Genomic DNA, 22,632 nt, shown 5'->3' with positions numbered 1-22,632 from the left:
GCAGGAACAGGAGGTGAGGTGAAATAGGCACAGTGGAACAACTGTGGATATGGGGTTCTGGACCTCAAACATGGACAGCCTGCCTTCAAAACAAATGCTCTGGGAAAACACACCTCAAGAGGAAGAAAAAGGTATTTCTTGGCATGAGCTGGACAGTTTTAAGTTTAATGATGAAACACATTTAATTAAACATGCTTTCAAAATATGCTCACTTTGTGTCTCTGTGTCACATTTTGATAATTCTTGCGATATTTCAAACTTTTTCATTATTATTATATCTGCTATGGTGATCTGTAATCAGTGTTCTTTGATGTTACTATTTTCAAAAAGATTACAACCTACTGAAGGCTCAGCTGATGGTTCATGTTTTTTAGCAATAAACTATTTTAAAATTAAGGTATGTACATTTTTTTGGTTGTTGCACACTTAATAGACTACAGTATGGTATAAACATAACTTTTTTATGCGCTGGGAAACCAAAAATTTCATGTGACTTGCTTTACTGCGATATTTGCTTTATTTCTTTGGTCTGGAACTGAACTCGCCATATCTCTGAGGTCGGCCTGTATACTGAATGGATAAAAAATAATTAGCTTTGGGGAGGGTCTGGTTGAGGGGTGCTAATGGTCAAAGGTGTTCTTAGTTGTAATTTTTTTTAAGTGTTCGTGTAATGTTGATGTAATTAGAGACTAATAAGAATATTATTCCCCAGCTAAAAATCCCTGGCTGCTTCAGGAATGCACACCACGCTTACTATGCAGCTTTGCACACCCCAGGACATATTTGTGCCCTAGTTTAGAAGAAGAGAAACATGTGACTGTCCCAATGACTGTCCGAGAATCCTGAGAGCTCTACTCGGCCACTTACTTCTTCAAACCCACAGGATTTTCATGTGCTCTGGCTCCCAGGGGGAAGCGGAACATCCTTCTGAGGTGGTGGAAAGAATGATGAACCCTAGAGTGAGCAACTGAGTTTTCCACAACTTTGTGCTTAACAGCACTGATGAGATGGAATGGACATTTGTAATGAGGTTGACAACCACGACATGTCTAATGACTACCCGCCAGCCTAGATCCGAAGCTTGTCATAGGCTTGGACAAGAATACAAGGTACAGTTATGGTAATGGTTCACATTTTTTTCTCTCAAACAAGTTTATATCAGTGATGTCCATTAAGAATTTATTTACCCAGAATAGTGGGAAAGATGGTTGCTGAGCTGACTGATTACTTTAGATGACAGTGTTACCACTCACTCAACAAACAGTTACTCTGGGGCACCTGCAGGCTCTCATGGCCACCTCCTCACTGAGGGTTCAGAAAGGTCACCTCCAGAGAGGCCTGACACACTGCACTGCCTGACCCTTTACCATCAGTTATTTCATCATAAAATCCAAGTGAGCTTCAGGAGGGCAGGGACCTCATCTGTCTACTACCTGGTACAAGGCACTCAGACAGTTTGTTAAACAGATGGTGTGCTGAGAGGTACCTTACTTAGAGCTGATAAGGAAGCAAAGTAAACAAAGAGCTCTGATTAGCTGATGGACCAAGTTAGAAGCAAGACTACATGTGACAATGCCTCATTTCAGTGGGGTTCCCCAGCTGCCCAGAAAAGCCAACAGTACCCAACTCTTCCCAGTTCACATTTAGTGACATCACACTGCTAACCTTCCATCGATCATGGGGTGGTGTTTTAACCACAGAAATCAGCAGACGCTACAAATCATTCACCAGCGCTCTACTGCTTGTTCTATATCCCAATGACAGATTACTTCTTCTTATGATTTTCTCCTGTTCAATGTAGAGAGGGCAATTCTCTTTTGGATAAACTGTCTTTTATTAACACTATTTTTAAGCATCTCTATTACAACTCTTTATCTCCAGGCCCGAGAAAATTTTTTTGAAATCATGAAATGTGTTTTGGTAGCAAACAGTGTTGTTAAGCTATTAGTTTTCCTCTAAAAAGCAAATGACATTACAGATACAGACATTCATATACATAAAATATATTCTAATTTCATTTGTTCAATTTACATGTGCACGTGCCTATGTGTATATAACGAAACCTCGAGTGGAGAAAAATCTGGTTTTCTCTCCATAGTTTTCAGTTTTCGAACACAGTAGTCTCTGGCTTGTTTCTGATTTAAATAAATGTTAGTTTCCTCAACAAAGGTTTTAGAAGAGAGGTGGCAAAGGAAGCCAGAATACAAGAAGTAGTGACATTTAGAGTGAAACTATTGATATATAGAACATAACTTAATCTTTGGTCATTCAGAAGGTGCTTCAGGATTTTGCAATACTTTCAAACACCAAGGTTTGTCCAGTGACTATAATGATTTTTGTGGTGTGAGCCTGCCTCCTATATATGGGATATTAAAGTATTTTAGATACAAATGGATTTTTAATTCATTCTCCATGAGCTCTATCAATATGTAGGTATGCTACGAGCTGTTCTCCACTCCACAGGGAAAGTGAATTATACGCACCCACACGCTCAATCACTTCTGTTTTGAAGTTAGTTGCCTGCCTTTTTTTTGGACATTGATGGAGTGGGGCTTTTGAATTTGAAGAGTTACCTTATTGAAGTGATCTCCAATCACATGCCATATTCGGGACCACTGTAGTCGGATCCGATTCATGTTGTAGTAAGATATCTCCACAATCTTCTGCAAGCTGAACATGCGGGGGTGGTGGGGGGAAGCCAGCTCATCCATGGACACGGCACACAGCCAGCGGACAAAGTCAACTACAGGCCAGACCCAACAACACACGCGAGGCCTCGTTAGTAATGGTCAGACAGTTATGATAGGAGGCTTCTGTAGTTGTCACAGGTGAGTCAAATACATACCTATTGCATTTCCATCCAGTCGGGTAGAGCCAGTAAAAATTCTAGGAAGAAAATTCCAGATATAATAAAATAAAAATTAGACTTGGAAGCTGCAGCTTCAATTTCAAACACTCAGAAAAGACAGAAAGGAAACATTTCAGGTCTGGCACTTCCACTAATATAAACAATGAGGCATCAGAGGAATAGAACTGGTCAGTGAGCTGAGTTGAGAGCTGAAATGCTTATACTGATAGGAAGAGAAAGTGACACATCAAAAAGATGGGGGAGAGTCAAGATATGATAGCATGGAATGTCACGACAGTGGGAATGGCAGACTGAGGACCTTTAAAAAGCTGCTCCTCCATAAGAGCAACCAAGAAAACTGGCAAAAATTCAACAAAATCAACTTTTTCAGACCTGAACTCTGGAAACTACCAAAGGCTTGTAAAAATGTTCCTTCAAGAAGAATGGCTGAATCTTTAGACAGCATAGAGTTGGATCATGTTTATTTTAATCCATCCTGCCAATCTCACTTTAGATTCAAAGACACAAATAGGTTGAAAGTAAAAGTATGAAAGAAGACACAGCATGCAAACAGTAACCAAAAGAGAACAAGAGTAGCTGCACTGATATCAGACAATGTAGACTTAACACTAAAATCATTACTAAAGACAAAGAACATTTTATAATGATAAAAAGTTTAATCTGTCAAGAAAACCTAACAATTATAAACATATATACATCTAACAACAGAGCCCCAAAATCATGAGGCAAAAAACACAGAATTAAACAGGAGAAATAGACAATTCAACAATGTCCAGAATCGGCAAACCTACACAAGCAGAAAGTATATCAGTGGTTACAGGAACGGCGGGAGAGGAAATGGGGAGTGACTGCAATAAATGCAGGGCTTCGTTATGGGGGTGATGAAAATGCTCTGAAATTAGATAGTGGTGATGGTTGCACAACTCTGAATATACTAAAAACCACTGAACTGTACATTTTAAAAAGAGTAAATCTTATGGTGTATGAATTATATCTCAACTTAAAACAATGAAACAGCACACAAAAAGGTGCTAGGCAAGTTACTATTGCACACTATCTGGCTAAGGCAGAAAAACAGGAAAGAAATGTGCGGTTAATGGTACAACAAACATTTTATTGTATTAGCCTAAACCTAAGGGGAAAAGTAGGGAAAACTCATCAAAAGTACATTACAGACAATATCTCTGCTGGAGAGAAGCAGAAAAGCAACAAGAGCAAGGTGATCAAAATATGCTGATGAAGAGTTTAAAATACTAGGAAAATTGTTCTGAGAGCAATACAAATTATGTCATAAATTCTATACTGCTATCATTTCAGAATTATCTATATTTAATGTACATGATTAATCAATGGTAATTTTCAGAGGTTTGTTGATTTTAAGAAAACTCCTATTTTAAGCCCTCATATATAATGAATATCTTCAAATGGGAATACCTGTATTTCTCCTGGATGTTTAGGTCAAGTTTTAAGTGAACAGAAACAGTGGGAAGGTTTTGAGGAAAAAGAAATGGAAATGTCAGCTTGGCCAACTCTCACTCATGGGTAGGCTTTAAACCCGAAACTCTTCTTGAAATTTTTTAAAAACTAATTTCTACACTAAGGAAACAAGGTGATTTAAAACACTAGCACCAGGAAAAACTCTTGTTTTTGACATAATTTGGTCACAGTTATAATTTTAAAAAAGGTTACGATACAATTCAAGATCAAAATCCAAACGAATGTGAAGGTAATTAGTAGTTGCAGATCATGTGTGCCACTTTTAATCTTTCCTAGTTTGAGTAATCTAGAACTGACAACACTTACAACAGTCAAACAAATTAGTGATCATTCATACCCAGTAAATATACAGAAGATGCCAAGCCACTGGGTAGCCCAGCTTCACTGGAGAAGAAAATCATTACCTGTCTACAGCTACGACCACACTCTGTGAGCTGGTCTCACCGACCGATTCCTGGAAGCTGGCCATCTGTCTTTTGTCCACTCCACCACTCACCAAATTACCTGAAACACAATGCACAAAATCAACGGTGTTTCCAAAACAGTGAAGTATTTAGAACAAAGTATCCTGTGATATCCAATATGCACAGACAAGAAACATAAGTGAGAATGGTTTGCAGGCAAAACAAACAAACAACCCCCCAATGATGACAGAATAAAATTAAACTCAGGTTTTGGCATTTGGCATTCAGAATACATTCTTATTAGAGGCTCCCTGGCTTGTACCATTCATCTCCCTTTCTTAAGCGTCTTTTACATTTTTATAGTATTAAATGTCTCTTTTTACGAAAACAAATTCAAATTGATCAATACTAACTCAGAGCTCCTAGAACACATAATGGTTTCCACAAGCAGAAGGTCTGGAGAGCTCTCTAGGATTTCACTCCAGTCACCCTCATATACACGCCAAGAAGTAGGTGCTATTACCCCTCCCCCATTTTCAGAGTCTGTGCTTTTATACTGTACTACTGTATGTGGGACCTAGGAAACCTGCTCTCTGCATCAAATGGCCTGGGTTTGAAACTTACCTCTGCCACTTCCTCATAATGTTCACCTTGTTCAAGTCACTTCACCCTCTGTACCTCACTTTCCTCATTTACAAAATGGGAATGATAACAGCCCCAATTTCACTGAGTTGTTACAAGGTTTAAATGAATTAAAATATATTAACTGAGTGCTTAGAATGTGGCCTGGCACGTTTGTTTACCCTTTTTACTATTATTATTATTACATCACTGACAAGAGAGTCTCTCAGTTCACTGTATCGCCAGAAATAATTCTACTTTGGTAAGAACATCAGTTAACAAAAGATGAACATGGAAGAGAGGTTGAATCTACCTTTGAAAATCTAGAGATACACACACCCACTCCTCGAATACCAGATGGCTTTCCCTCCAACATACTTATATGTATAGAAAGAAAAGTAATGCACCCTGCTGATGTTGATAAAATAGGCATTTACTCGACAGTTTAATCACAATTTAGAGAGCTGAGGCAGCACTTCCGCTTCCATCAACAAACATACTGTCAGCTGACACGTAAGGAAGAGACGATCTACGGGACAGTCCTGATGAGACGAGAAGGGTTTCATGCCGGTTAACTGGTGAGTCCGTGACGGCTGGCGGGGGGGCCTGGTATCTTACCGAGGCCAAGGCCCATGAACTCTTCTCCCGACAACGTGTGGCCCTTCAGGCTCCCTTCTCTTTCACGCCCGGACCCAGACAGGTAGCGCGTCTTCACACCGGTTCCTATCAGCTGAGCGAGCTCCAGCTGGCTTATGCATTTCAAGATCTGATGAAAAGAAGGTGTGAAGAGATGAGTTCCCATTTCATTGGCTGAAAAGGGCACTATCATCTTAAATTAGCCATTAGAGAGTTCTCTGAAACAAGCAGCTTTTTAGGTGAGAATAAAATCTGAGGGTCTCAGACTGGCTTCCCTAGTTCCAGCTAGGCAACCCTCTGAGTGTGGGTCTGGAAGACAGATTTCACTATTTTTTTTTAACTATTAAAAAGGGAAAGAGAAAACGAGCAAAAGAAAAACTGGTACGGTAGAGTTATGCTACACAGATGTTTAGTTATGCAAATTTAATAAGTGCTCAATAAAGAAAGAAAAAGCACTTGATTGGAGCAGGGGATTCCATCCACCATGCCACTCAGTAAGTGCACCATCTAGTCTGACTCAGCCACCCCTATCTCCCTTCCACTCGACCCCTCAGATATACAACACACTAGCCTCCCCAGCCTCCCTGCTGCTCCTTTACCTCGACACGTCTAGTCCTACCCCAGAGCCTTTGCACTCGCTGTTCCTTATGCTTGAACGTGTTCCTTATGCTCCTCCCCATGGCTCACCCCTTAGATTCTCAGCTCAGACATGTGTTCCTCAGACAGACCTCCCTCGACCGCCCTGAGATCACACACCCTCCCCTGGCCACGCATATTTTTTTTCCTTAGCACTTACTACTTTTTGGCATTATGCCAGGTATTTGTTTGTTCTCTGTCTTAAGAGCCAACAGGGCATTAACTCTGTCTTATTCACTGCTGAATCCCCAGTGCTTAAAATAGTTGGTGATTATTATTTGGTTAATCAAATAGATGAGAATGTGCCCTGGAATGGTGTGCAGTAGGAGAAAAGACTACCTCCCAGCCCTACGGGGTGGTTCAGGTGCTTGACAACGCGTCCCTTCGCATGGGCTGTCTCTCACCTGGAGCTTACCCTGAGAAACAGAGATTGGTTTCAACTTCTACTGGAGCAAAAACTGGCTGCTTAAAACTTACTGAGGGATGGCGGCATGTAGACCTCCAGGTAAACCCTTCCTAAGGAATTTCCATGGGGACTTCTGACTAAAGCTGAGTTTTGCTTTTCATGGTGACCTTACAATCCAATCCCAGAGTATGGGACTCCACTATACCACTGAGCACTGCTGAGTATTTTCACTTATAAACTGCTTTCCCCTTGACTGAGAAAGGTACTTAATTCAGCCAGAGAGAGCCAACGCCTGACTGTTCCACATGGCATGATACTGTTAAATTACTACTAGTAAACTGCTAGTGTCCTCCCTTTTCCAGAAGCTGGAATCTCAAGTATGTCAATAACACTTGTGGCCGAGGACTTACTGATTCCAACCTGATTTCTCAGGGTTTCTGCATATCGAATAGGTGGTTGATTCATTTTTAACATTTCCAGATGCTGCTATATACTTGGCAATTGGCAGGAACCCCACCTTCACCATATCTCTCAGGTTAAAGAAAAAAGAAAGTTCTAGGAGAGAAAGCAGCTATTTATTGATTCACTAGGTATCACGACTCCTCAGAAAACAGGAAATTATTTCTTAAAAAAGCACACAACTCAAAACACCACCACTGCCCCCCCCCCCTTTTCTAATATGGAATACTCCAGAGTGGTGACAGAGAAAGGGAACATTCGGTGAAAAGGGACTGAGGCATGTGCCATGATGATGAGCATCATGACGACCGTGACCGCTAATATCTACTGAGTTCTTACTACTTGCCAAATGCAGTCGTAAGCCCTTTTCCACATGTTAACCCCCTTTTTCTCTCAGAACAACCCTATGAAGGTTGTAGAGAGGAGGAAGATGAGGCTCAAAGACTAAGCAACTTGCCATGTCATACAGGCAGGAAAAGGGTGATACCCAGACTGGATGCCAGCCGTCTGGCTCTAGGCCTTCCCCCTGAACCACATGACCCCCATGGCAGGAGGAGGCTGATAGCAATTTTCTTTCTAGGTCACCACAGTCCCCACCACTCTCCATGCCCTCACCTCTACTCTTTCAGTTTTCTCTCTAAAACAAAAAGTAATACGTACAGACAGTAGAGAAATTAGAAAACTTCAGGAAAAAAAGAAAATAAATCGCCTCTATAATGCTATCACACAGATAGGATGTTAACATTCCTGTTTATCTTTTCAAATCCATTTTCTGTGTACGTTTGGCACGAGGGACGAAGCCTCACAATGTTTATAACGATATTTTCATTATTAATATACTGTGATCACCTTCCCACAGTGTTACAGTGTTTAATAACATCTTTACCTTTTTCTCTGAAGTCTCTTTTAATCCACAGGCCCGCCCCCGCCTCGTCCCCAACCATCTACTATTTTCCATGCAATGTATTTGTTGAAGAACCTGGTCACTGGCTCTGAGGCTCTGTCACATCCTAGAGTTTGCACGCTGCATTCTCATGATACCATTTACAGTGCTCCTCTGTCCCCTACATTTCCTTTAAACTGACAGTGGAGGCTTGAATTGACTCAGGTTGGAGTTTTGGGCAAAAACATTTCTTAGGAGGTATTGTGTGCTTCCATCAGGGAGCATGTCATGTCCGGCTGTCTCTCCCTTCAGCAACGTTATTTTATTTTGTTTGGTTTGGTTTTATTTCTTTATTTTTTTAAGATTTTTTTTTTGATGTGGATCATTTTTAAAGTCTTTATTGAATTTGTTACAATATTGCTTCTGTTTTATGTTCTGGATTTTTGGCCACAAGGCATGTGGGATCTTAGCTCCCTGACCAGGGATCGAAGCTGCACCCCCTGCACTGGAAGGCACAGTCTCAACCACTGGGCCTCCGGGGAAGTCCCTCAGCAACATCATTTTAAATGGCCACACAGAATTCTAAGGAGTGGTGCAGCACACTTTTTTAAAAAAAAGAGCAATCTCTCATTGTTGGGACATCTAGGCTGTTTCTAACTTAATTTTTCCCTTCAACAACTAAAATTTCGATAAACAACCCTTCAAACACCGGTTTGTGCACATGGATAATTATATCCTTACGTGAAACTCTTAGAATATGGTTTAGTTAAATAAAAACGTGAAACCACTGGCAATTTCCCTAATGGCTCATTGTAGATGCTGACCATCTCTTTTCTGATACACTTAGGAGAAATCGGGCTCCTTGGCTTTGCCTTAAACCTACTCCCTGGTGGTAGGAGCTCTCAGGAGGTACATAAGGACTTGGGAAAAGTGGGAAGAAAGCTGCCACAACAGCAGTGCTCTCCGTGTGGACACTGGCCACCGGGGACAGGAGCACCTTGTGAGGTGGCACATCTGAGGCATTTCAGCCACCATGCCCCAGGGAGTCTGACTTTTCTGATACATGATGTATTTGAGGAATGAGACAAAACCCAGTTAAAGTTAGGCTTGACTTCAAGAAAAATGGAATCGACCAAAGAGAGACTGGCTCTGAATCAAAGGAAAGCTGGGACTCATCCTCACTAAGAAAAGGCAACCACCAGGCTTTCAAAGAAACACACACCTCGTGCCAGGAATTCCCGAGGTAGTTGCCGTCCGTGTGAGCCACCGTGATGAGCGTCTTTATGGTGTCGATGTTCTTCTGCTTCATCTCTGTGATGCTAGAGCTGGCCGTCAGCAGGGAGAAGCGCGCGAGGGCCTGAACGTAGGCATCTCGTTCCAGCTGTAAGGGAAGCCGAGAGGGAACGCTGAGATCCCGCCCTGAGCAAGACTGTTTTCACACTGAAGGGACTGAGCACTGGATCCTCTGCTGCCTCCTGTACGCACGTCGACAGGCTTCACGTACATGAACACACCAGTTACTCCACGCTGCTGTCCTCCCGCTACCTGAACAGCCCATCTCATGTTTGAGAACTAGTCTCTCCCTTGCAGCTGACCTCAGACTGATGTTCACGTTCCATTCCCTTCGGAGGGAGTAGGGGAGGAATCTGCCGAATGCTAAGGTTGTCACATAAATGCTAATTTCTACAACAATCCTGCAAGGTAGGTCTGTTTTCTCAAGTTTACAAATGAGGAAATAAAGGGTGTCTTAGGGGGAAGTTAGCTAGACCAATGCTAGAGAAGCAGCGGAGCTGAGGTTTGAAACCCAGATTGTCTGATGTCAAAGCCCGGGATCTTGGTACAAAAGAAAATGTCTAACTGTAAGATAAATGGGAACAGAAGACTGAGTTTTTCAACATAAATGTGTACCAATTCTTAGTGATTTAGAAAATGATACATGGGACTGACAACTTCCTGATTTCCTAACATTTTGAGAATTGTATTTTGCTTATTTGCTTATTTGAATTTTTCAAGATTCAAAAGATTTACAGACATATTCATTGTGCATTGAACTATTTATTTCCCCCAGAGAAGACCTAGAAATAAGGGAAATTAAAATAATAAGCTGATTTTAAAAGGAAAAACAATATTTTAAGCACCAGGGCAGGCAGTTAGCCAGATGGACAGGAAGGCTGTTTTGTCAAATCCAATTAAGTAGCTTGGACCCCACCTACCTTCAAAGAATGTTTTAATCCAAATCTCCAATTTTTTCCCCTAATGAGGCTGTTGCCAGCACAAATCTGTGGGCTTCCTCTCGGTGGGCATGAGCACGGAGTTTGCTGAGATGTTTTTGGTTAATTGGAAATGTCTGATAGTTTCTAAATTTTGCCAAATCTGAAAGAACACGGCCCACCAGTATCTCTGGAGCTGTGCTTATACCCACCTGCATTCCAAAGATGCAGGCAATCCGGATTGCACATCGGATGCCTTCCAAACACAGGGAGGCCACTTCAGTGTCGTCACAGTTCTGCAGTCCGATGCTGTAGGCTGCCAACAGTGGCGTCCACACCAGCTACCAAGGAAGGAAGGTTTCAATAACGTCTAGAATCTCAGTGTGGAAGAGCACTTAGAGGCCACACTGTTAGTTATGAGCATAGCCAGGATGCCAAGTTCACTGCTACTTTGATTCATTCACAAAGTAAAATAATTCCTCCTAAACCATGGTCAAAGCTGTCACTATAGATATGCCATTTACTAAACGGACAGTTCTAAAGGAAGGATGGCAAACATGCGGCTAGTGTGCCACCGCCACACCTATCTGTGCTCATGGCAGACATCACTGATCAGTCAGAGATCCCACTCCCTGCTGAGTCTAATCAGGGCTCGAGAATCCTTTACACAGTGCAGCAGGCATCCATCACTAATCAGAGGCCGGCATGCAAGGTGAAATCTATAAGCAACTTGTGTTCTATAAACTTTGTTTATTAAAAGGTTCCTAATTCAAATTATTTAGACTTTACTTTTCCTCCAAGTTTCTTGTGAATTCCCTGAAAATAAAAGCTCACAAAAATCTAGAATTGATCAGCTAACAGGATATTAACAGTTACTATAAAAACATCTTAGAGAAAAACATGAGTGCTATGTATTTAGAAAGTGTACCTTTTCTAGACATTTAAAAAACAGAGACCTTAGGATATTGTCTTTTACTTCTAACTAATTTCATCTGATAAACTAACCCTGAGGCCACTGAGATGAGATGTCACAATAAAACTGTCTCTTATGTCTGAATAATTATTAATTCATTCAATCCCCCCAGCAGCCCTGTAGCACTCTGTATTTGTCTCCATTTCACAGACGATGAACAGAGAGAGGCTGAATAACCTCACCATGGTCACAGAGCGACAAAGTGGCAAAAGCAGGGTTTAAACCAGACGTTCTGACGGTAGAGCCCAGGCTGACGTAGCCCTAGCATCATCACAGGGCTTCTAGGAAGGACTTGCTTTACTTGCTGTCCAGAAAGACACACCCAGGCTTGGCCTTTTCCTCTCCTCAATCTCTTCACCATTATATACTCGCTGGTGAGCTTCTGGCTGGTCAGCTCTAGAATCAGGCTTAGCTGTGTCCTAACTTCTCAGGATACTCACTTTGAACATTGGCCGGACGTGGTCCAGGTGAGTGGCACTCGTAAACGGAGCTTTGGCGTGGCTCACAGCCTCCATCAGGGCTTTGGCTGTTTTAGCCATTTGCTCCATCTCCAAATTGTATAGTAGCCGTCGCTGCTTTTCACTAGCGACACCTACAAAGAAATAAGAGAATAATAGCAGCTAACATTCACTGAGTGCTTGCTATGTGCCAGGCTCTGTTTCAAAAGATTTACAACAATTAACTCACAAACGCTCATGAGGACCACTACACGAGTCTGTTACAAGTATTATTGCCATTTTACTGATGGCAAATGAGGCACAAAGACATTAAGTGACTTGCCCAGGGTCACACAACTAATAAGCAGTAGAGCTGGGCCTTGAATCCAGGCAGCATGGCTCTAGAGCCCGTGCTCTAAACCAGCGGCCCCCAACCTTTCTGGCACCAGGGACGGGTTTCGTGGAAGACAATTTTTCCACAGACCTGGGGGGAGGGGATGATTTCGGATGACTCAAGCGCATTACATTTATTGTGCACTTTATTATTATTACATTGTAATATATAATGAAATAATTATACAACTCACCATAATGCTGACAGGAGGCGGAGCTCAGGCGGTAATGCGAGCAATGAGGAGCAGCTGTAAATACAGATGAAGCTTCACTCGCTCGCCCGCTGCTCACCTCCTGCTGTGCGGCCCGGCTCCTAACAGGCTGCGGACCGGTACCAGTCAGTGGCCCGGGGGTTGGGGAGCCCTGCTCTAAACATACACACTGCTGCCTCTCAAATAAAGAAACTGATAGTTTCACAGGGGCGTTAACGCAGAGAATTCTAATCAAGGTTGGCACAATCACCACTGGTATTACAGCAGAGTTTTAAGGAACATTTTTGGGGAATAATTTAGCTCTCAGATTATTTTAAATTCCTTCTTGTAACTAATTACAAATCTAGCAAGAAGATAAATGATATTACGAAAGTGCCAACATAATCATAATAACTAATTTAATCACATTTCTTATTCAGATAGCTAGATATGCAAATTAAATCTATCACCAGGGAATTTAATCATGCATTCTGATACACTCGAAAATTGGAATTAATAGAAGTAATTTGCCATTAGACCTTACTCTGCTTAGTAGATTTGGTTGCAATCGTGTGTTCTTTTGTTTCTTTCATCGCAATTTTCTTGCCTTCTATCTCTTCATAGATGCTTGAGAGATATTCTTCAGGCAGATCTTTACTATCATTGATACCCCGATTCATTTTAATATACTGCTCTTTTGTCATTTTATTTTTTACCTGAAATTTAAAAAAATTAAGAACCCATTTAGAAGACAGCCAATGGCCCAAATAAAGCTCCTTATTTAGCCACTATAGTATATGTATCATTAAAATATTTTACCTGAGGGCTGTGCAAGTCTGTAGTTAGCATAATAATTGAATATGCTAGGACATATGCAGTGTCAGCACTAGCAAATAGAGTCTGCCTGAAAAAAAAAAAAAAAAGATTCCAGATGTGAGAACATACACGGAGCCGAGGCTGGAAGGGTACAGTGCTCAAGGAGATGTGCTTCTCTCAGAGCAGGCCAACTGCTCTTTGGGATGCTTTCATCATCACTGAATGATAACTAATGATCCAGAGTGTAGAAAAAGCTAGTTAAGAATACGTGTCAGATTTAGACTTCTTTGAATAAAGCAGTTTCAAGTCGATTTTTTTTTAACATCTTTATTGGAGTATAATTGCTTTACAATGGTGTGTTAGTTTCTGCTTTATAATAAAGTGAATCAGTTATACATATACAATATGTTCCCATATCTCTTCCCTCTTGCGTCTCCCTCCCTCCCACCCTCCCTATCCCACCCCTCTAGGTGGTCACAAAGCACTGAGCTGATCTCCCTGTGCTATGCGGCTGCTTCCCACTAGCTATCTATTTTACATTTGGTAGTGTATATATGTCAATGTCACTCTCTCACCCTGTCCCATCTTACCCCTCCCCCTCCCCACATCCTCAAGTCCATTCTCTAGTAGGTCTGTGTCTTTATTCCCGTCTTGCCACTAGGTTCTTCATGACCTTTTTTTTTTTCCCTTAGATTCCATATATATATGTTAGCATACTGTATTTGTTTTCCTCTTTCTGACTTACTTCACTCTGTATGACAGACTCTAACTCCATCCACCTCACTACAAATACCTCCATTTCATTTCTTTTTATGGCTGAGTAATATTCCATTGTATATATGTGCCACAACTTCTTTATCCATTCATCTGATGATGGACACTTAGGTTGCTTCCACGTCCTGGCTATTGTAAATAGAGCTGCAATGAACATTTTGGTACATGACTCTTTTTGAATTATGGTTTTCTCGGGGTATATGCCCAGTAGCGGGATTGCTGGGTCGTATGGTAGTTCTATTTTTAGTTTTTTAAGGAACCTCCATACTGTTCTCCATAGTGGCTGTATCAATTTACATTCCCACCAACAGTGCAAGAGTGTTCCCTTTTCTCCACACCCTCTCCAGCATTTATTGTTTGTAGGTTTTTTGATGATGGCCATTCTGACCGATGTGAGATGATATCTCATTGTAGTTTTGATTTGCATTTCTCTAATGATTAATGATGTTGAGCATTCTTTCATGTGTGTGTTGGCAATCTGTGTATCTTCTTTGGAGAAATGTCTATTTAGGTCTTCTGCCCATTTTCAGATTGGGTTGTTTGTTTTTTTGTTATTGAGCTGCATGAGCTGCTTGTAAATCTTGGAGATTAATCCTTTGTCAATTGCTTCATTTGCAAATATGTTCTCCCATTCTGAGGGTTGTCTTTTGGTCTTGTTTATGGTTTCCTTTGCTGTGCAAAAGCTTTTAAGTTTCATTAGGTCCCATTTGTTTATTTGTGTTTTTATTTCCATTTCTCTAGGAGCTGGGTCAAAAAGGATCTTGCTGTGATTTATGTCATAGAGTGTTCTGCCTATGTTTTCCTCTAAGAGTTTGATAGTGTCTGGCCTTACATTTAGGTCTTTAATCCATTTTGAGTTTATTTTTGTGTATGGTGTCAGGGAGTGTTCTAATTTCATACTTTTACATGCACCTGTCCAGTTTTCCCAGCACCACTTATTGAAGAGGCTGTCTTTTCTCCACTGTATATGCTTGCCTCCTTCATCAAAGATAAGGTGACCATAGGTGCGTGGGTTTATCTCTGGGCTTTCTATCCTGTTCCACTGATCTATGTTTCTGTTTTTGTGCCAGTACCAAACTGTCTTGATTACTGTAGCTTTGTAATATAGTCTGAAGTCAGGGAGCCTGATTCCTCCAGCTCCATTTTTCGTTCTCAAGATTGCTTTGGCTATTCGGGGTCTTTTGTGTTTCCATACAAATTGTGAAATTTTTTGTTCTAGTTCTGTGAAAAATGCCAGTGGTAGTTTGATAGGGATTGCATTGAATCTGTAGATTGCTTTGGGTAGTAGAGTCATTTTCACAATGTTGATTCTTCCAATCCAATCCTTAAGGAGCCTCCAGGGCCAGGGACGAGGGTGAGGCAAGCGAGGCGCCCCCTACTCCCAGGTGCCGACCCTACAGCACATGACTCTGAGCGAGGCCCTTTACAGTCTGCACCTTTAGTGCTTCGCTTGCCTCACCTTGGTCCTGTTCCTTAGAATATCTACTGTGTGCTAGGCACCAGGTGGAAAGATGACTAAAACTCCTGTCCAGTTATTAGCCATTTAAAGTTTACATTATACACTATAATATTTAACAGCAGAAATACAAAGAAAAATATTTATGTTGCTTTAATAAACAATATGCTGGTGAAGTCTGACTTTTTTTGCCTCAGGCAAGAGAAGAAAAACAAATACTTGGGGATGCACAGCCTTGTAATACGTGAGGCTAAAGAAAAACTTGTCTATCCAAACTGCCCCCAACAGGAGAAGGAGAAGTTCTGAAGAACACAGTAAAAGGTCTACATTCTAACGTGACATTTAATTGGGTCACATATTTACCGACTAGGGGACACAGACCAAGGTCTCTAGGTCCACATAAGAGATATGTTTAAAGTAAATAACATCTAATTGTGTCTTCACAGAAAATTCTAATACCTATTTGGTTAAAATGACCAGAGGCTGCCTTTGCTGACCAGGTCATCTCATGGGGACAGCTTGCTGTGCACTTGGAGGATTGGGACCAATTAATATGAAAACCAAGCTGACTTAAGAGGCAAAACTGTTCTCAAAATGTTCCCACTGAAAATTTTCCACTTCACGTTCACAGTATATTCAGACATTCTTAACTTCATGTTCAGAGGAAAGAGCATGAGCTTTTCTGAGTCAGACAAATTCATATTCAATCTCTGCTACTTTCTAGCTGATTAATTTCTGGACAGGTTGCTCACTATCTCAGAGCCTGTTTCCTCACCTACAAAACAGGGATACTACCTCCCAGGCTTACCGTTAATTAGATGAAATGCATGTAAAACTCATGGCATGGCTGGCACACAGGAGGTGTTTAATAAAGGTTAGCTCTCCTTTCAATTTCCATTTCCTACACAAAAATGAACTACCTATCAAAAAGGGTCCCAAGGGACTTCCCTGGTGGTGCAGTGGTTAAAAATCCGCCTGCCAATGCAGGGGACATGGGTTTGAGCCCTGGTCTGGGAAAGATCCCACATGCCGCAGAGCAAATGAGCCCGTGCGCCACAACTACTGAGCCTGTGCTCTAGAGCCTGTAAGCCACAACTAGTGAGCCCACGTGCCACAACTAACGAAGCCCACGCGCCTAGAGCCCGTGTTTCGCAACAAGAGAAGCCTCCGCAGTGAGAAGCCCGAGCACCGCAACGAAGAGTAGCCCCCACTTGCTGCAACTAGAGAAAGCCCGCGCACAGCAACGAAGACCCAACGCAGCCAAAAATAAATAAAATAAAATAATAATTTAAAAAATTGAACTGTAGGGAAAATAAACTATTTTAAAAATAAAATAATTTTAAAAAATTTTTTAATTAAAAAAATAATAATAGTTAAAAAAAAAGGCCCCAAGATGAAATCATGTACGTAGGTGGGGTTTTATTAGTTACAGAGCCATTTCAGTAACCTGCTCATCAGTATGTAATCAAAGAAAAATGAAAATTCTTCAGATCTACCCCATATATTAAGTCAGGGAGCTGTTCTTGATTAGGGAAGAGATGCCTGAGTGCCTCTTCTCAACCCACAGAACTGCTCTTTTGTCATAAGTAAGAGTGTGGGCTCTAGCTGTGTAGTCTTGGGTAAGTTACTTAGCCTCTCTGGTCCTCAACCTCCTGTAGAGGGGACATGAACGGTCGAGGTGAGGTCTTACGTGAGACACAGTGAACAGAAACTTTAATAGCCTGGCGCGGATTAAACCCCAACCACACTAAGACTGGTGCTCTGAGGAAGGCAAAAAGAGAGTGCAGAAGGGACTTAAACACGGTGCTCACCCCTGGTTGCACTCTATGTATCTTGCAGCAAATTTCTCCATTAACCGATCAATCTTCTGAGCTTCCCCAGGTAGGCGGAAACCTTCTAGAAACGTCCGCAGGGCTGAGACAAACTCCTTTTCACAGAAGTCAAGTTGGTCCACGTAGGCATACATCACCTCCTTGTTGAACTTCATGCTTTCTCCCAGAAAATCACCTACTTGGGTCTGAAACATACACACTCACTCATACCTACAAATTGTCAAATATTAACACCCAGTGAAAGACACTTCAGTCAAAGGCGGGGCGGGGGCCCTGAATGCCCCGGCTCTAAACACCCAGAATGGGCTGAACTGCTAGAAAAGTTAGGCAACTCCCTGAGCCTGCCCACCCACCCAACCATTCCAGGTTCAGAGTGTCCCGCCACGAAGGAAGCAGGGGAGGCACAGGAGACTGAAAAGGGGAGGAATGATGGGGCACACTCAGGCGGGAGGTGAGCTGCCAACGAGCACCCAGAACAATTCCTAGCAGCCAAGGGACACTTTTAGCTCTGACACTGTCCCACCAAGTACACTACCACCTGTCAGGAGGCTGGTTTATTCCCTTTAAAGCACTTTTTGCAACACTGGCCAAAGGGATAAATAGGACTGCTGTAAGCAGGGGTGTGGACAACAGCACTGCACTCAGGGTCGGCCAGTCTCTAGGTTAAAGCCAGTAAGGTCTCAGAATCACACGAAAGAACCCACATGCTCGTACCCAGCCCCCAGTCTTACAGAATCGAGGCGCTCCTCCTGGTGCAGGAATTGGGCAATGTCTTCAACTGACGTTCCCAGCATGCCCTGCTCCTGGAGATACTGGATGCCTCTCTTGGGTTTCTTGTTGAACCTTTTTCAAGAGATGGGACACAGGTTGCTTATTTCAAACTCTGGAGGATAGAAAAAAGCTAGCATTTGAGGCAAATTACAGAACACCATGAACTGTGTGTCCTGGTAGTTTTTCTCAATTCCACTTTTAATTTTTGACCTAGCTTTAACAGAATCTGCTGGTTGTCACCCAATATCCATTCTCCTCTTCTCCAACACTAATAAAACCTAGATGTTTAGCTGGGCACACAACTATCTGGGATAAGAACTACATTTCCCTGCCTCCCTTAGACAAAGTACAGCCATGTGATAAAGTTCCGGCCAGTGAGAGATGAGCAGAAGTGGTGTGGGTACTTCTAGGAAGGATCCTTAAACAAAGCTGACTTGGCAGGGAGGTATACATTTTTTGCTCTTTCCCCTTCTTCCCCAGAATATATGTGTGATGACTGGACCTCCAGCAGTCCTCTTAAACCATGAGGCAACACTGAAAATGAAAACTGTATTCAAGATGGTGAAGCAGAAAGATAAAAGGAGCCTGGGTCTCTGACGTCCATAAGAGCCACTGCAACTGTCCTAGCCCGTCCACTTTGGGATTTCCTTTAATGGTGCTTAAGCACTGTTATTTCTGGATTTTCTGTTAAAGGCAGGCAAACTTAATTGACATATAAATTCAACTTGTTATTTACCAGGCCATGCACTGGGGAATGATCTTCATGTATAAGCACAAACTGTGGCAAGGACTGTGAGGACAGGCTGTGACTGTGGTGCAGGGACAGAGAACACCTCGGAACTGTTCCGAGAGCGTGGTTACAGGGGCCTCTTTCAGGAAGAGATGCTTTGCCAAGCCCGAAGAATGAAAAAGATCCAAGAATATTCTAAGCAGAAGGTGCAATAGGGCAAAAAGCTTGAGGTGTTCAAGGGACTGAAACGCCCTTTGTGACCCAGGAGCACTGGAAGGGGATGAGGTCAGTGAGGGAGGCTGGAGGCTAGATCGGGCTGTGGGGAGGAAATGGGAAACCTGCAATGACTGTAGGCAGGGAGTGACAAGACCTGATTTAAGTTTTTAAAAGATTCCTTTAGCTGCTATGGGAGAACAGACTGGGGGGGGGGGATGCAGGGATGGTGAGAGTGGAAATGAGGAGATCAACATTTTAATTAATAAATGAGTATTATAACATCAACTTTTAAAATAAATTGAGTTTACAAAATTAACTAATCATTCAAAAGTTGGACAGGATGTGAGATTGTGTGTGTATGTACTTTTGTGTATAAAAAACTGAAAAGAGGGCTTCCCTGGTGGCGCAGTGGTTGAGAATCTGCCTGCTAATGCAGGGAACACGGGTTCGAGCCCTGGTCTGGGAAGATCCCACATGCCGCGGAACAGCTGGGCCCGTGAGCCACAACTACTGAGCCTGCGCGTCTGGAGCCTGTGCTCTGCAACAGAAGAGGCCGCGATAGTGAGAGGCCCGTGCACCGCGATGAAGAGTGGTCCCCGCTTGCCACAACTAGAGAAAGCCCTCGCACAGAAACAAAGACCCAACTCAGCCATAAATAAATAAATAAATAAATAAATAGTAACAAAAAAAAAAAACTGAAAAGAAACATGATGATTTACCAGTGATTGTAATGATGATGATGTGGTTATAAGGGAGAATGTCCTTATTTTTCAGCTATGTACAGCTGAAATATTATGATGGCTACAAATTACTTTCAAATGGTTCTGGAAAAAAATACACAGATAACACTAATATGGCAAAAGTTAATTTTTCTGTATGTTGAAATTTTTCACAATACACAGTTAGAAAAAAATGTTACCAATGGTGATTTCCTCTAGGTAGTAATTGTATGAGTGATTTTAACATTCTTGCTTTATGTTTTTCTGTATTTTCTAAACTGGTTTGATATTTTTAATTAGGGGGGAAAAAAAGACCAGGCATCAACCACACAAAGCTATTAAATTTCTCTCTCACACACACGCACTCTCAGCCCAAGCCCAGCCTGATCGGGCCTGGCCACAAGTGCCAGCACTGGTCTCTGGAAACAGGCATTTCGTCTTGAGGAGTCAGTGCCAGGTTCCCAAGAGATTCAGCTAGAGCGACAGCCACACTCACAGGTCAATGCCGTGTTCAATTATCTCCTTTTGTTGCTTGATGACCTCAAACTGTTCCGGATCATCCTGGACAGTTGTCTGAGTCCCCGAGGACACCGTGGACTCCATGGATGTCACGCTGCTCCGTCTCGCCATGTCAAGGCCTTTCCCGTCCCCCATTTCCTGATCCGTGGGCCTCTCCTGACCTGCGATGACACAAAAGCAAAGGAAACCAAATAAACAGATGGGACAGAGACATGGCTGAGGTGAGGTCTGGCTCTGCAGTTCCCTTTCCCAGACCTGTAACAATAAAGTTTGTACTGTAAGGGTCATGAGCACCTTGATATCACTCAGTTACTTTACTTAACAACTTACTTGTTTGTGGAACTTGATAAGCTAATGTTAAAATTCGCATGAAAGAATAAAAGTACAAAACCAGTCAAGACACTTAAGGAACAATGAACAGGAGGACCTGTCCTAGCAGGTATCAAAACTCACTGCTAAGAACTCTAGGCATTTGAAAGGCGTGGTATTGGTGCAAGAACAGACAAATCAATAGAACAGAATATTCAGAAACAGACTTACGCACACAGGAGAATTTGGTATATCATAAACCAAATCAGTGGTGCTTCAAATCAGTGAGGGAAGGAGAGACTACTAAAAAACTGTTGGAATAACTGGCTCCCCTTTTGGAAAAATGGAGTTTGAGCACAACTCACACTATTCCCCCCCAAATTCCAGATGGATGAAAAAACAGAACATTTAAAATACTTCACATAGTCTGCAAATGAAAGTGTTTTGCTAACTCTAAGACACCTATATCAGGATAGCTTCTCCCGACGACGTGAGTAGCCTATCGTATGTGGTGGGGGTGAGGGCTGGATGTTTGCAGCAGGGGTCTCTCACCGAGGCTGGCCTGGTGGTTGGGATTCACATACAGGTCTTTGCTCCACTCCACCATGCACTTGAGGATGGACACGAGGCACTCCAGGCCTTTCTTCCTCAGACTGAGCTCCTGAAGGACAAAAGTGACACGACACAGAGACTCAGCAGATAAATTAAGTGCCGACATCTAGAGGGCTCCGGGAATCCTGTGACGACACGAGATAAGCACTGACATTCGGTGCTATTAACCCAAGGAAAAGCTAACGGGTGACATAAATATTGATGGCTCACTGCAAAAACCATGAACATCTTTAAAGGTGTTCATTACAAACTCCCCAGCAGCAAAAATATGGGATGTGTGCATTCCTAAAACAGAGTATTATCTGGATTTTTTAAAAGAAAGTTCTCATTCATTGCTTGTTTAAATTAAACAAAACACTTAAAAATACCATTTAAAAAAATAAATAACTAAGAGGGTCTTAACTAGTGACCCTGAAAAAAGAGAAAAGAATTTTATGCAGCAGATGAATGATTGTGGACATACCATTATCCCCTAAACACCCACAAAAGCATTCCATTTTAAGGCTTATTCTGCAAGTAAATAAAAATACTGGGTTTTTTCCCTTTTAAGTAGCATTTCTTAAAAGTTGAATGCAAGTTGTAAATGTCTTAAAAAATGTTGCAGTTCCCTGGTGGCCTAGTGGTTAGGACTCCGGGCTTTCACTGCCAGGGCCCAGGTTTAATCCCTGGTCGGGGGAACATCCCACAAGACACGCAGCCAAAAAAAAAAAAAAAAAGCAAATATTTTAGATGCAAAACAGCATCTAAAATAGTATGGATCTCTCTCTGTGAATCTAATGACAACTACGGACCTTCATCTAGGAAAAATGCCCATACACCAAAATTCTATATATAATTCCAGGTGGCTCACAGACCTTCTGACCAGTTTCTTCAGAGACCTCAGGTTAAGAATCCTATTCTCTTTGTAGGCACTCTAATAATGAGGGAATCTAATAAGAAGCAATCTCCTTTGCCGTTACTGGAGCCTGGGACCCTGTTTTCACATGGTCTATGGGAAGGTGACAGGGTGACCTCGCTGCCTACAGGTCTCAGCTCAAGTTCACCCTCTCAGGGAGGCTACCCTGATGCCCCATTAAAAATGGCGCCACCCTCACCTCCAACATCCCGTCTCTATCGTCCCTGCTCTGTTTTTCTCTGTGGCTTACTTCTTCGCTGTTTGCTTTTAAGTGTTGGGACCACAGCAGTTGTGCACATGGAGGTGCGTGTCTGTGTTTTTTTCACTGCTGTATCCCCAGCACCAAGGACACTGCCTGGCACGGGGTG

General features: G+C 42.2%; 1 protein-coding gene across 2 annotated transcripts in view; it reads right to left on the bottom strand.

The window, feature by feature from the left end:
* Positions 1–22,632, bottom strand: part of ARFGEF2 (ADP ribosylation factor guanine nucleotide exchange factor 2) — a 101,104-nt gene that overhangs the window by 33,240 nt on the left and 45,232 nt on the right. For both annotated transcript variants that reach the window (XM_007185338.2, XM_007185339.2), the window contains exons 13-25: positions 21,310–21,418; positions 20,426–20,609; positions 18,225–18,336; positions 17,473–17,678; positions 13,435–13,519; positions 13,160–13,331; positions 12,035–12,186; positions 10,834–10,962; positions 9,634–9,792; positions 6,010–6,157; positions 4,771–4,870; positions 2,846–2,886; positions 2,574–2,743 (exon numbers count right to left, since the gene is read on the bottom strand). In XM_007185338.2, coding sequence (XP_007185400.2) covers positions 2,574–2,743; positions 2,846–2,886; positions 4,771–4,870; positions 6,010–6,157; positions 9,634–9,792; positions 10,834–10,962; positions 12,035–12,186; positions 13,160–13,331; positions 13,435–13,519; positions 17,473–17,678; positions 18,225–18,336; positions 20,426–20,609; positions 21,310–21,418 — 1,767 coding nt within the window. The remainder of the gene's footprint in view (positions 1–2,573; positions 2,744–2,845; positions 2,887–4,770; positions 4,871–6,009; positions 6,158–9,633; positions 9,793–10,833; positions 10,963–12,034; positions 12,187–13,159; positions 13,332–13,434; positions 13,520–17,472; positions 17,679–18,224; positions 18,337–20,425; positions 20,610–21,309; positions 21,419–22,632) is intronic.

Source organism: Balaenoptera acutorostrata, chromosome 15, assembly GCF_949987535.1.
Source record: "Balaenoptera acutorostrata chromosome 15, mBalAcu1.1, whole genome shotgun sequence".
Taxonomy (NCBI): Eukaryota; Metazoa; Chordata; class Mammalia; order Artiodactyla; family Balaenopteridae; genus Balaenoptera; species Balaenoptera acutorostrata.
Note: the sequence above shows the minus strand (reverse complement) of the source record. Positions and strands in the feature narration are given on the sequence as shown.